This window comes from Plectropomus leopardus, chromosome 4 (assembly GCF_026936395.1).
Source record: "Plectropomus leopardus strain MGB_pleo_1.0 chromosome 4, ASM2693639v1, whole genome shotgun sequence".
Classification (NCBI taxonomy): Eukaryota; Metazoa; Chordata; class Actinopteri; order Perciformes; family Serranidae; genus Plectropomus; species Plectropomus leopardus.
Window position 1 is genome coordinate 26,912,720 of NC_142179.1, and position 13,417 is coordinate 26,926,136.

The window sequence follows — 13,417 nt, forward strand, 5'->3', positions numbered from 1 at the left end:
TACCCTGGGAAGGAAACCCCTGGATGTGGAGTGATAACACTGATGCTTAAGTGGACAGTCATCACCTGATCCAATTGTCTCTTTAACAGTGTCTAAATTTGTCTCACCAACCCTGCAGCCCTGTTGAGTTATGATGATTATGTACTGACTGTGCTTTGTTTCTTTAAACTCTTTTAATGTTATTTTACCATAAAACACGATATTATGTTGTTTATTTTATCTTATCTTATTTTTAGTTCTATTGGAATTTGAACGCAATGACTTTTAATAGAATTAAGATACAATTCTATTTTCTTTTTTTTTTTTTCTATTATTATTTTTGTACCTTAAGAAATATCCTACTATTTGGCAGAATACACATATACTGGAATGCCTTTATTTTTCCTTCATGGTTATTTTTTACTGGCAATTGTCTGCCAGTGACATGTTTTCAGATAATATCTTGTTCTCCAGCAACTATTTAATCTCCCCAAAATAACCACTGAAATACAAACACCAGTGCCTCTATTATAAGCGCATAGCGCCACTGTGATTCTTATTGTGGAGACATTTCGCCATCTAGAGAACGAAGTCTTTATTGCACCAAAGAAAGGCTGGAAAACGCTCATTTTGCTTTCTTGCTAAATATATTGGTATGTAACATGACGGAAATTGGCACTAAAAAATGCACAAAAAACCCCACAATAGTTGTCAAAATAATTTGGATTTACATCATCCAATGTATAGTTTTTAGCGGTTACAGTGTGCTTACCACACCCACACACAGGAAAAGACTGCAAGCGAAACAAGAGGTTAATCCCTCTCTACTTATGTATTCGCGTCTCACGTTAAAAAGGCTCAACTTTGCGGAAGTATTTCTAATACATGTACTCTACGCAGAAATGTATGTTCAAACCAGAGCCCTTAATATAATGCACTAGTTCAAACTAACGTTACCAATAGCCATATGCGTGTGAGAAGCACATTTTCCTCAAAACCGTCTCTATTTAAGTTGTTTAACGAGCACCCGACAATGCGCATGTGCAACACGAATTAGCTGTTTAAAGCTAAAGGTGAGTAGCTAACCTTTTAGCTAGTTGCCGTTATTTATGGTCATCTTCAACAGTTGAAAAATGTTGCAAATTTACAAACAAGAAGTTTACATATTCTGGAGGAAATTAACTTTGAAGCTGTACTGTGGGGTGAACTATCTTGGTTTTGGTTCTTCTTTGGTCACGTGACTGAGCTTCACTGCTGTGGTCACCTGATTTGTTGTGTTGCTGATAAGGAAACATGGCTGCCCACCTCTCGTACGGCAGAGTGAATTTAAACATTTTAAGGGAAGCAGCGCGGAAAGAGCTTCGAGAGTTTTTAGACAAATGTGCGGGAAGCAAGGTAATGAACACACAGACACGTTAAACATGGCCCAAACAGCGACAGTCATGTCGTTATTGATCCGGCAGTTTAGGCTAGTCTGTCGGAGCTGTCAGGGGTCGACACATCTTTAAAAATCCACCCACTTTATGTGAAGATGTAGTTATGTTTTGATTATGAATATAATTTAATCACTACATTTGCAAATGTAGCTACAGGTCTGTTTGCACGCGAGTTGTACTTTTCCATAAGGGTGGCTGCTTAACAAGCTGTTACTGGAACCAGAAGCTAAAAGCTAAATCACAAGTAACACTGACAGCAAACATGTCCCATGTCTTCATTTATTACAGGATTTGTTAGCTGGGGTGTGACTTTTTTTTTCTTTTTTTCATTTTATATTTTAAACCCTTCTCAAATATATAAATCTGTTTCATTGAGCCTCCCTAAGTGCCTGCTGGAAGATGCATGACCCCTTCCTTTACCATAAACAACCATATTTTATTATACTTACACATATTATATTTACATTGAGAGTTTTCATTAAAGTAAATAGTAAATTATTATAATAATAATATGGGTACATGACAGAGGGTAATAAAAAATACTGTGATTTCAAATTGTAAATTGTATGTCCCTCCCCTAAGCCAAAATAAAAAACATAAGTCAACATACATACATAACCTTATGAGTCCTTTCTTTTCAGGCCATAGTTTGGGATGAATATCTGACGGGACCTTTTGGACTGATAGCTCAGTACTCTTTACTGAAGGTAAGCGCTCTGCAACCCAATAGACTCAGATAATGTTCCAGTAATGTCACATATATTCAACATAGCGTAGGTTTTTCTTGATCTTAAACACGTGTTGTGTATGTTCTTTACTTTTTCAGGAACATGAAGTGGAAAAGATGTTCACCCTCAAGAGTGGCAGGCTCCCCTCTGCCGATGTCAAAAATATCATCTTCTTTGTTCGTCCCAGACTGGAGCTCATGGACATCATTGCTGAAAATGTGTTCAGGTCTGTGTCTCATGTAAATTCCACAGTCTAAACAGCTGTAAAGGCACATTTACACAAAACATTTGTTCTTTCAGTCCTTCCTGTCTCTTTGCAAAGCTGTCCGCACTGTATTTCACATGTGTGTACTGGACTGTGTGTCTTCAGTGAGGACAAGATGCATTCGTCACGAGACTTCCACATTTTGTTTGTGCCTCGGAGGAGCATGCTGTGCGAGCAGCGGCTGAAGGAGCAGGGTGTGCTGGCCTCTTTCATCAACATTGACGAGTACATCCTGGATCTGATCCCCTATGATGGCGACCTGCTCTCAATGGAGTATGAAAGTGCTTTCAGGGTGTGTTTGACTTGTACATCCCAGATATATGCTGCATTAATGTGCTGTTATTTCTAACTGTGATGATGTGTTTCTACTCCCCCTCATCTCAGGAGTGCTACTTAGAAAATGACCAAACGAGCCTTTACCATACAGCCAAAGGCCTCATGACCTTACAGGCACTGTATGGCACCATCCCACAGATATATGGGAAAGGAGAATGTGCACGGGTGAGGTGGAATCACTTTGCCTGAATACTGATAATCTATTATAGTATTTTTATTGAAACTGCTAATTGCTCAGAGGCTCTGCAGCAGATACGAGTTTGTTTGACAAGAAAACTCTCTGTTTGTTCTCAGCATGTTGCTAACATGATGCTGAGGATGAAGAGGGAGTTTGCCGGCAGTCAGAATCAGATCCTGCCCGTATTCGATACTCTGCTCCTCCTGGACCGTAATGTCGATCTGCTCACCCCTCTGGCCACACAGCTCACCTACGAGGGTCTCATTGACGAGATCTATGGAATCACTAACGGTCAGAAAATAACTTCTCATTATGTGTGATTGCAAGTCTGAAGTGAATTTTTTTTGTATATTTGTGCGTTACATGATTGTATGCTTCTTTTTTAAAAAACACCACTCTTTGTTTTGACTCCCTCTTACTCGCAGGTTATGTCAAGTTGCCTCCTGAAAAGTTTGCGCAGAAGAAGCAAGGCGAGGCGAGTAAAGATTTACCCACAGAGCCCAAGAAGTTACAGCTCAACTCTGCAGAGGAGCTGTACGCAGAAATACGGGACAAAAACTTCAATGCTGTCGGAGCGGCGCTCAGCAAGAAAGCCAAAATAATTTCAGCAGCCTTTGAGGTCGGTCTGGCGTATTTTCCTGCTTTAAAATTATTATAGTGTAATGTCTGTAACAAGAGTGCAGCTGCAATGTCTGCTACTTCCAGGGAGCTATATTGGATCATCTCCAGACATCCAGACATCCCAGCTGATCTGATTGCAATCTCTGTGGCATTTTACCACAAAGGCCATAACAGAAATCCATGAGGTTAGGGAAGTGATGACAATCACCTCGAGATAAGACGAAGCACTAATTGTTCAAGCAGAATGCTGAAGAAGGCCAAACGTATTATCATTCTCTCATCAGCTCAGGTTTATTGATTGTCATACAAACTGCATTACTAGAGATTGTTGATAAACGCAATAATGCACATTCAGAGGTGTTCTAACTCTGGATAACAGTGAAAATGGGCGGGCTGATCTTTGCTAATTTAGGGGAAGACGCTCTCCATTAGAACAGCCTCAGAAATGTTATTGCCAGTGTTTAGTCTTAAGAGAATTTAAACTCAAATGGATCACGATATGTTGTTTGAGTTGTATTTCATAGAACCAAACTGACGATGGGTTAAACTAAAGTATTTTTTAATAAAGGAGCAACAGCTTCCTAACCTTGTTTTTGGTCCATTTTGATGTCCATGTCCAAACCTGTTTTACATCTGACTTCATCTGCTGATGTCCTGTACGATTTACTTTTTGTTGTAGATAAACTACATTTCATCATTTACATGCCGTTTATCTGAGCTGTTGTATCAAACTTATTAACAGCTCAGCAAATAAAGTTTTGATTTTGATTTTTTTGTCTTTCAGGAGCGCCATAATGCTAAAACAGTGGGAGAAATAAAGCAGTTTGTGTCTCAGTTGCCTCACATGCAGGCAGCACGAAGCTCGCTGGCCAACCACACCTCCATAGCAGAGCTGATCAAGGACATCACCAGTGCGTAGATTACACCCCCCACCCCTGAACTGCTTTACATTTAAAGATGCTTTGGTTGTTTGAAATTGCAGTGTAAAAACTACTTTTTAATATGTGTTATTTAGCCTTGTTAAAGTAGAATGTTTCATATTTTTTTTGTTCATACTTCCTAGTTTGTTTAAGGTGTCATCAAGGTTTGTTTTAATGTGATAAAATCTAACTAATGTCTTTTCTTTCAGCATCTGAGGCCTTCTTTGATAATCTAACAGTGGAGCAGGAGTTTATGACTGGAGTTGACACAGACAAGGTATTCCTCATCTGTCTACATATTGTTTTTCCAAAGTGAATCTGTCTTAAAAAATGAAGCTCACATCATACAGAGACGAACTGTGGTTTCTCGAGTTTAACTACAGGTTTCTGAAATACTCAAGATTTAAGGAAATTCCAGATTGTATTTAAGATTTAAGTTTTGTGTCTAACTAATTTGAATGAGAATGTACTATTTTGCTAACGTGATTTATATGCTTTAATTATCGATGCATGGCTATAGTACTGATTAATTTAATTTGTCTATCCAGGTCAACACATATATAGAGGACTGCATTGCCCAAAAAGATCCACTGATCAAGATTCTGCGTCTGGTGTGCATGCAGTCAGTCTGCAACAACGGCCTCAAGCAGAAGGTGTTCGACTACTACAAGAGGGAGATTCTCCAGGTAAAGTCAAGTGGCGGTATCTCCTCTGTGCACATACATTCCTGCAGCATCAACAGAGAAAAATAGTGGTGAAGGAGGCTGTGCCCTGAGCTGTCCTATATGAATAAAGGCAAAAAGTAAAAAAAAAAAATCTAAAAAAAAAAATAAAAAAATTTAGAAACACAACAACAAAAACATGGGACTGATGGTGATCTAGGCATTCTCAAAGAGGCTGTCTTGTGTTCAATTTGACAGCTAAATATCTTGAAAGTAGATAACGTAAGGCAGTCTAGCTAACTTGACAGAAAGGGGGCTGAATGATGCTCCAAACAGGCGTGACACTCATTGCCAACTGCATTTCAAATCTTCATATTCCCAGCTTTCACATGATGTGTGCCAATTCCATGTGGCATATATTTTGACTTGCCATCTCCCCCTAAAGATACCCCCCCCCCCCCTTAAAAAAGCAAATGTGGTGGTGGGTATGGTAGGTTTCTAAGGATTAAATGAACAATTAAAAGTGGCCGCTGATGATGATTTTTTTGTTGTTTTTGTCTTTTCTGAAGACCTATGGTTATGAACACATACTAACACTGAACAACCTAGAGAAGACCGGTCTCTTGAAGCCACAGACAAGCTCAAGGAATAACTACCCCACCATCAGAAAAACCCTCAAACTGTGGATGGAGGACGCCAATGAACAGGTGATTACATTAAGAAAAAGGTTTTTGCACTTTCGAGGATGATTTTGAACCTTCTGACTGTATGTTTCTTTATTCACTCAGAACCCAAACGACATCTCCTATGTGTACAGTGGCTACGCTCCACTAAGCATCCGCCTGACCCAGGTGTTGGCCAGACCCGGGTGGCGTAGCATCGAGGAGGTGCTGAAGATGCTCCCAGGCCCACACTTTGAGGAGAGACAGCAACTGCCTGCCGGGCTTCACAAGAAACGTAAGGACCAAACCAGGTCTACTGTTTGCCCCACTGCTCGCGTAACAGAATAAACGTAAACAAGCGCCTGCCTGCAACGTGTAGATAAGACACAGGCTTTGTTTCTGTTGAATCAAATGCTGAACAGCAGCAGATTGATGGCACAAAGCTGTCAGTACCACAGAGCGGTTGTCAGTGTTTGTGTTCGCTCTGTGTGTTTGTGCTGAAGAGAAGGCTAAACAAAAACATGCTGTGCTTCATTTGTAAGTGACCAACCGGTCAGTTTTCCTCCATCTCTTCATATTGGCAGTAGGAGGTGTTACAGTGATGTGAATAATGAATTTAATTATACACTCAATTTGAAATGTGCTAATTAGAACGGTGAGTTTGGGCATTAGACAGTTGACTTGTTTCTACATGCCTGCCTTACACTGGATTTGAAAAGGTGATAATAGAGGAGTCTAATCTAGGGGGAGGGTGACGGCTAAATTAGTGTTTTCACATTTTAAAATATGGTGCTTTAGCAGAAGGGACTTGGCCCTCTTTTACATTCAGCTGTATTTTGTTGAAGTAAGACATGGCAGAAAATTGATTTAAAGGAATGCATCACCCCCAAAATGATCATTTGCATATCAATCGCTCCCCCTTTGTTGACTTGAATTTGTGAAGAAAAATGTTTTTCTCACAAGCCTCCAGGGTGAACAAAGAATCCAAAAAGGTTTTAGCAAAAATGCATGAGTTTGGGAAGCACTGAGCATACAACTATATACACTGTGTGAGTTGTGTTAAAGTTAAAGTTAAAGTAAACAAAGGTTTTGACATTGTTTTGCTGTTGTTACATGTGGCCCTCATTTACTTCAGTTCATCAAGAACGCGTGTCATGTTGTGGATTCTTAAATCACAGTAAAAGCATGCAAGAAAAACAAAGTTTTGTTTATAAATTCAGCATAACATGGTGAGTAATTGATATACAGATGGGAATTTTGGGGATGAAGTATTCCTTTATTGGTTAATTTAGCTTTTCCGTTTTTGTTTGAGTGACATGCATCTGCTTTTGCTGTTGCACAGGTCAGCAGGGGGAGAACCGGACGACGCTGGTGTTCTTCCTCGGCGGGGTGTCGTATGCAGAAATAGCTGCGCTTCGTTTCCTCTCTCAAATGGAAGACAGCGGGATGGAGTATATTATAGCCACCACAAAACTCATAAACGGTACAACTTGGATCAAATCCCTCATGGACCGGCCTGAATCCCAGACCTCCTGAATCACCTGCACGTCCACCTGACCACATCAAACACCCGCTCCATCAGAAAACCTCAGCTGCTGTTTTTTTCATGTCCATATCAGTGTACTGCAGGTGTTTCATTGATGTCTGTGCAACAACAGGCTCTTTAAAGGTGACCCGTGGGAGTTTCTTCTCTTCATTTGGTGTTGCAGACCAAAATGAGTTGTGTTCTTGAGCCCTGAAACACATGTTAAATGCATCTCCTTCTTCGCAATTGCAAAGCTGTTTTCTGAATATTTTAAATTGTGCATTGTTGTATCAGTGTTTACTTGCTAGTTTTTGCCGGTGCCTTTCTACACTTCTTTGTCCAGCACCACCATCAACTGCAGATCAGTGGAATAGTGTGTACCCAGCAGCAGGATTGCTAGTGCGTCAGGCCTTGAATCTAGTTTTTGTAGTGGCGAAACAGTGGAATTACATCGCTCATGTATGTCCTGTGGCCAAACACAATGTTCCCATAGACTTGCATGACAAAAGACATGTCTGTACATCAGTAGATCTTTTTTTTTTTTTTAGCCACCCAATTTGATCCATTTGGCCCGTTAACATAAATAGCCCACTCAGCTGACAGAAGTCTCTAGTACACCTGCTCCAGGGTTTGTTTGTGGCGGCCAACCACAATGAAGACATCTGCTGCCATGTATTTTTCTTAATATTTTTGGAGCTGGACCTTTCATTAGAAGGGCTATTGGTATTTATATATATACTGTTTGGTTATTCAACTCACTACATTCTCGGAGCACAGAGCGTACTATGGGCACAGATGGAGCAGCAGAACGGCAGGCGTAGTGAAATTAAACTTAACCATTGCGCTAGCTCTAAAAGTTTGCATTCACTCTACTCTGCAGCTCCTCTTATCCATTGATCTGACCTGACCAGCTCTGACCGACTCGACAAATCATTTATTCAACCCACAACAGCACTGCAATCACAGACCTGCAAAAAAATTAGAATTTAGAAAGGGCGTAGAGTATGATACAGAAGGTACACTTTTTTTAGCTTCATGTGCCACTGAGCAACTTTCATGGGAATGAACAGAGCCCCACCTCCAACAGTGTATCCTGTCAGTTTATACGTCCATGCATGATACAAAGAAAATGTTGACCCACTTGTAAAAACATTGCTCCACGGTACTTCTAGTGGACATAAACTCCACAGTGTACCTTTGATTTTTTTCCCCAGTCCTTGATGTGCACCAAGACAATATAATATGAATCTGTTTAAATGCCACTGTTATCGTACATCTCTTTGTCCTCCGGCTACATCACTTGAGGTCATTGCTCTACTGTGGAGCTTCTGTAAATATGTATCTATGATTAAAATCTTCGGGATGTTTGAGATGATGTCACGTGTAAGATGATTAAAGATGCACTTCTTTGATTTTTGAAGGGTTTTTTGTAGGCAGTTTTTTTTGTTGCTTTTGCTGGGATAAAAATGGCAAATAAAGTCTTGACAAATTGAGCTTAGTCTAGAATTTCTTGAAGCCATTTTGCTCATTGTTTACTAGATATTTTTTGGAAAAGGCAGGCTGATTGTGATTAGGGAGAGCAGATGAAAGGCAGAGATAGGAGTGTATCCGTCAGCAGTGGTCCAGCTCTCTGAAGGAGCAATTAGCGCAGTAACAGGCCTCCCGATCAGCCGATAATGGCCCTGTGCTGTCTGGAGAGCTCAGCCCACGGCGGCCCGTGATTTGACAGCGGAGGACACTGATTGAATTAGGAGGCCATTTGCTCCATGTTCCGGTAGAGGGTTACTGTGCTACGGGAGGGTGTTTGATCTCTGTTGCAGTCAATACCTTCTCCGTGCTTTACACTATGAACACAGGCCGAGCTGCTGACAGCACTCAGATATTTTTGGTGAACTGTTCTTGGATAAATCTATGTTAATTTACTCCATGTTGATTGGCTAGCAGACTTGGAAACTACTTTGAGTAAAATATACTTAATTCTTTGAGTTTTGCTTGATGGCCAAAATCTTACAGTACGATTTGTTGTTGTTTGAGGAGCAGGTGCACTGAAGACTTAAACTCCCATTAGATCAATCCCAGGGGATTCAGATCCGTGATCAGTTATTGCTTTTGGCTCCTCCTCTGCCACAAGGGCTTGAGACGCTCAAGGCTGAACACACCAACTTGGACTTCAGGGCTGGAAGCACAGGAGCCCACATTGTGATCAGCTCCTGCCCTGCTCCAACAACATCAAGGTATGAAGGTATTATTTTATTACATTAATTGTTTGGGTTTTTTTACATAGAATTTGTATTGAGATCTTCTGTGTGATTAATTCATTCTTTTATTTATGTTTTAGCTGAAATCTGTTCAATTTTGAGCAGGACAAGATAGTAACAATTCATAATAACACTGACTTAATTGCATTACAAACTTGTTCTGTAAGACATAACAAAACTGTATATCTATATCTGCACGATTTTATTAGATATTAGGATATTTATACTCACTCCTCCAATATTGTATACATATGAGCTTGGCTGTTACTTCTGTTGCCCATAGGGAAAAACATACATTAATACAGAGGTTCTCAATTGTTTAAGGACACTTTTAAAAATATACAGGGGACGCCCTCCAGTATGTCCCTTGGAATAGTGTGACATTGCCTTTTTTCTATAGACCTAAAGAACACAAGAAATGTATTAATTCAATTGAATTCCAAACACTGCACAGTAATACAACAAGGGGGGAAAATGTGCAAAAGTGCAACGAAGTCTGTAGACATTAAGAAGATATAGGACATGTATTAATGTATTTGCACCATGTCTACAAGGAATAACCATGAAATGATGCAAATTACATCAGTTAAACTAGCTGCAAGTAAACACATGCACATATCGAGAAGTGTGAAGTGTTACATTCATAATACAAAACTTGGCTACATAAAACACAGATTCTGATTATTCTGAATAATATACTGTGTGTTAAATTAGAATGTAAATTGTGAACTTTTATATTAAAAATGTAAAAAATATTGTTAATTAAACTACGAGGCCTTTAAAAATATTTCATATCACAACAGTTTAAAACAATAAATCTGAAATTGCACCCCGCTTAAAGAAACAGTTCATTACTCAACAAACTGCATATCCTACAGCTTCAGCAAATATTCCTAAAAATGTCAGGTGGCAGTTTAAGACATGAAAGATGAATGCTAAAGATGTTCAGCAGTCTGTATTGTTTGTGGCTACACTATGCACAAACACAACAGATCAATACTGAACCCACTTAGTGCAATTTATAAATAAATTATTAATACTGCTCTTGTGACAATGCAGCCTCCTCAGCTTCTACAGGACTGGGGACAAATCAACTGCTCCTCTGATACAAAGGAACTTGAGCACATTTACATAAACCTCTAAAATGAAGTATTTGCCATTTAAATATGCATGGGGATGAAGTACATGTATGTCTTTTTTTTAAATGTTTTTTTTGTCCTGCTCCATTTCCTTAGAGTATCTTAGAAGCCATTATAATATTGTCAGTGCTGTTGTGTGAAGTGTGTGTTTTAATGAACTTCCAGATGGGAACCTTACAGTGTTTTTTTTTTTTTTAAATCATTATCTTGTATTCTACTCTGAAATGTGAAAGATGTGTGTGTGTGTGCAGAATGGGTCGAGGCGAGAACATGGGACACCTGACTGAACCTGGGCGCAGGCAGAAGACACAGCAGGAGCCCTTGGATGTGGACCCATTGTTTATCCGCTTCCTCCGGACATTCAGGGAAATCCTCAAATTTGTTCTCTTCAGCTACACGGTGCTGTTTGGTGCTTTGCTCCTGGCCAGATGGACCACTTATTTTATGGTGGGAAAGTAAAAAGAAACTGACTGCCACAGAATGAGCCTGTTCTCAGACTTAGAGCTCATTAATGAAGTTGATCAGGCAGACCTTCCTGGGATTTGTGGTCTATGCAGTTCCTGTAAATTATTAATGTCTCACAAAAACACAACAATAACAGCTGGAGTGATCACGCTTCCTTATTCGACTCACGCTGCAGTAGCGCTCACAGCTTTTGTGCAGTCTTTTGTTTTGTCTTTTTAAAATATTCCAAAAAGGGTTTTGCAAGCAGAAAGAGCAACTCTGCAGTGAAACTCAAGTCAGTTTGCATCAGATGTGTTTGTTTACACTGCTTAAATGTGCAATCTGTGATGTCTGCTGACTTACAACATGATTACAGCGTGGCTTTATAAAACATGTTTGAATGGCTGTGCAGCAAACAGAAACAGCATCATGTCTGTACTCTGGATTTGGTGAGAGCTTGAAAACTGTTTTTTGTTTCCTCAGGGACATCTCAAATTTGACAAAAATGTTCATGTAGCCTAAATAAGGTATACAAGCCGTGGCAACGTCAGCTGTGAATAATTGGCAAAACAAAGATATCTCCTCTGATGAGATCTTTGTAAACTAAATCATCAGATGGGGATAGTGGACATCGGCTACCAGGGGCCCCAGGACCCCAGAGAGTCTGAAGGTTTAGTGTATAGGAATTCATTTATGGTCATTTAATAAATCCCATTTTTGGCAGTATTGTGTGCACCATCAAAGCACAATATAAACACAAACAATTTACGCCTTAAGGAAACACCAGTATTATTTCCTAATCTTGATGCTCTGCCTAGCAGAATTAAAATCTACATTTAAGGCCTTTATTATATTAGTTTATATAGCAGTTTTAGTTTTAGTTTATATTCCTAAATACGTTTGTGATTAAATTACCAAAAACTGGGTTGGCTTAGGGGTTAAGATGCCGACCATTTATGTCCCATAAATTATGTGTTGCATCTAATTAACTCACTTGTTTCCTGTTCTCTCTCCGCTAGTACAATTTTAACAGGCATGAAATGCCCAAAATAATTATTAAACAATCTTAACCAAAAATGTAATGATACACATATAATGGGAAAAGAGTGGCTTGGGAGAGGAAGGTGTCAGTAGGCTATTCTTTTTTTTTCATGGACACAAAAACATTTTGACATGTCACAGTGGGGAAAATAGGTATTAACATTAAAATAAATAAGAGCTGAATTTTATTTAACAGCTATAGTTTCGGGGTCCTGGTATTGCGCATGCTGCCTCGCTGGGACATTTAAATAGAGTTGATATTAATAGCCTATTATTATTGACGCCTCAGCTTTTCCTACTATGACAACTCAAAATTTCTGTTGTTTCAAAAGCCTTGTGGGATCCACTGCAAATTTTGGCACTGGGGCCCATATAGCACAGCTGTATGTGCCTTAAAGGTCCAGTGTGTAGGATGCAGGGGCCTCTATTGGCAGAGATAGTAAATAATATTCACACTTATGTTTTCATGCATTTATTATCACCTGAAAATCAGGATCAGGATGTTTCGTCACCTTAGAATGAACTGTTTATATCGGCATACCATGGATGTGTTAAAGAAAGTCTGGATACAGCCATGGAGGTGGGGCCCCATTAATTTCAAAGAAAGCTGGGGAAAAGTGTTTCTGGGCCCATCACGTGATGTACCCGGATGGTGTAATTCCAATTTTGGCCACTATGAAAAATTTGCATCAGAGTCTCGTGCACATTGTTGACAGATGTATGATAATAATTGTATTTGTATGATAATTTTGCCCTCTGTACGATGTACGGTCAATAATTTCAAAATTGCCATAATGTACAATAATTTGACCATAGTGACACTTACAATAAGCACGTAGTTTAGTTTACACGTCTCATTTTAACTCATTTCCCGGCTTCTACATCTGTGTTTATGCATCACTTCTCAAATGATTTCCTTACAGCCAGTCATGTTTGCTGTAGGCCACATTCAGGTCTTGTTTGTCGAGCACGCGCCACTGTCGTTTGTTTTCATAAACACTCGCCCGCCAGCGCCTGACTGAGAAGACAGAGAAATGTAGACTAATAAACAGCTTCTCGCTAAGGCAGTGGGTATAAGTAGATTTTTAGATGTGTCAAAAAGTTGTTTAAATACTTGTTAACTAAAGTTATAAATTTAACCTTTTCGTTCTCATGATTGTGACTGGCGTACATTTACTTTTCTCAAATACAAGAATTTTGAGCCTCTGGTACGATAATTGAAC

General features: G+C 39.5%; 1 protein-coding gene across 1 annotated transcript; it reads left to right on the forward strand.

Moving 5' to 3' along the window:
• Window positions 1-1,224: 1,224 nt before the first annotated feature.
• On the forward strand, window positions 1,225-8,805 carry vps33a (VPS33A core subunit of CORVET and HOPS complexes). Its single transcript, XM_042488874.2, has 13 exons — window positions 1,225-1,374; window positions 2,057-2,122; window positions 2,242-2,369; window positions 2,514-2,700; window positions 2,793-2,909; window positions 3,039-3,213; window positions 3,348-3,541; window positions 4,328-4,454; window positions 4,673-4,740; window positions 5,012-5,149; window positions 5,695-5,832; window positions 5,914-6,082; window positions 7,130-8,805. The coding sequence occupies exons 1-13, from the start codon at window positions 1,273-1,275 to the stop codon at window positions 7,321-7,323; spliced, it is 1,803 nt and encodes a 600-aa protein (XP_042344808.1). The 5' UTR covers window positions 1,225-1,272; the 3' UTR covers window positions 7,324-8,805.
• The last annotated feature ends 4,612 nt before the right edge of the window (window positions 8,806-13,417 follow it).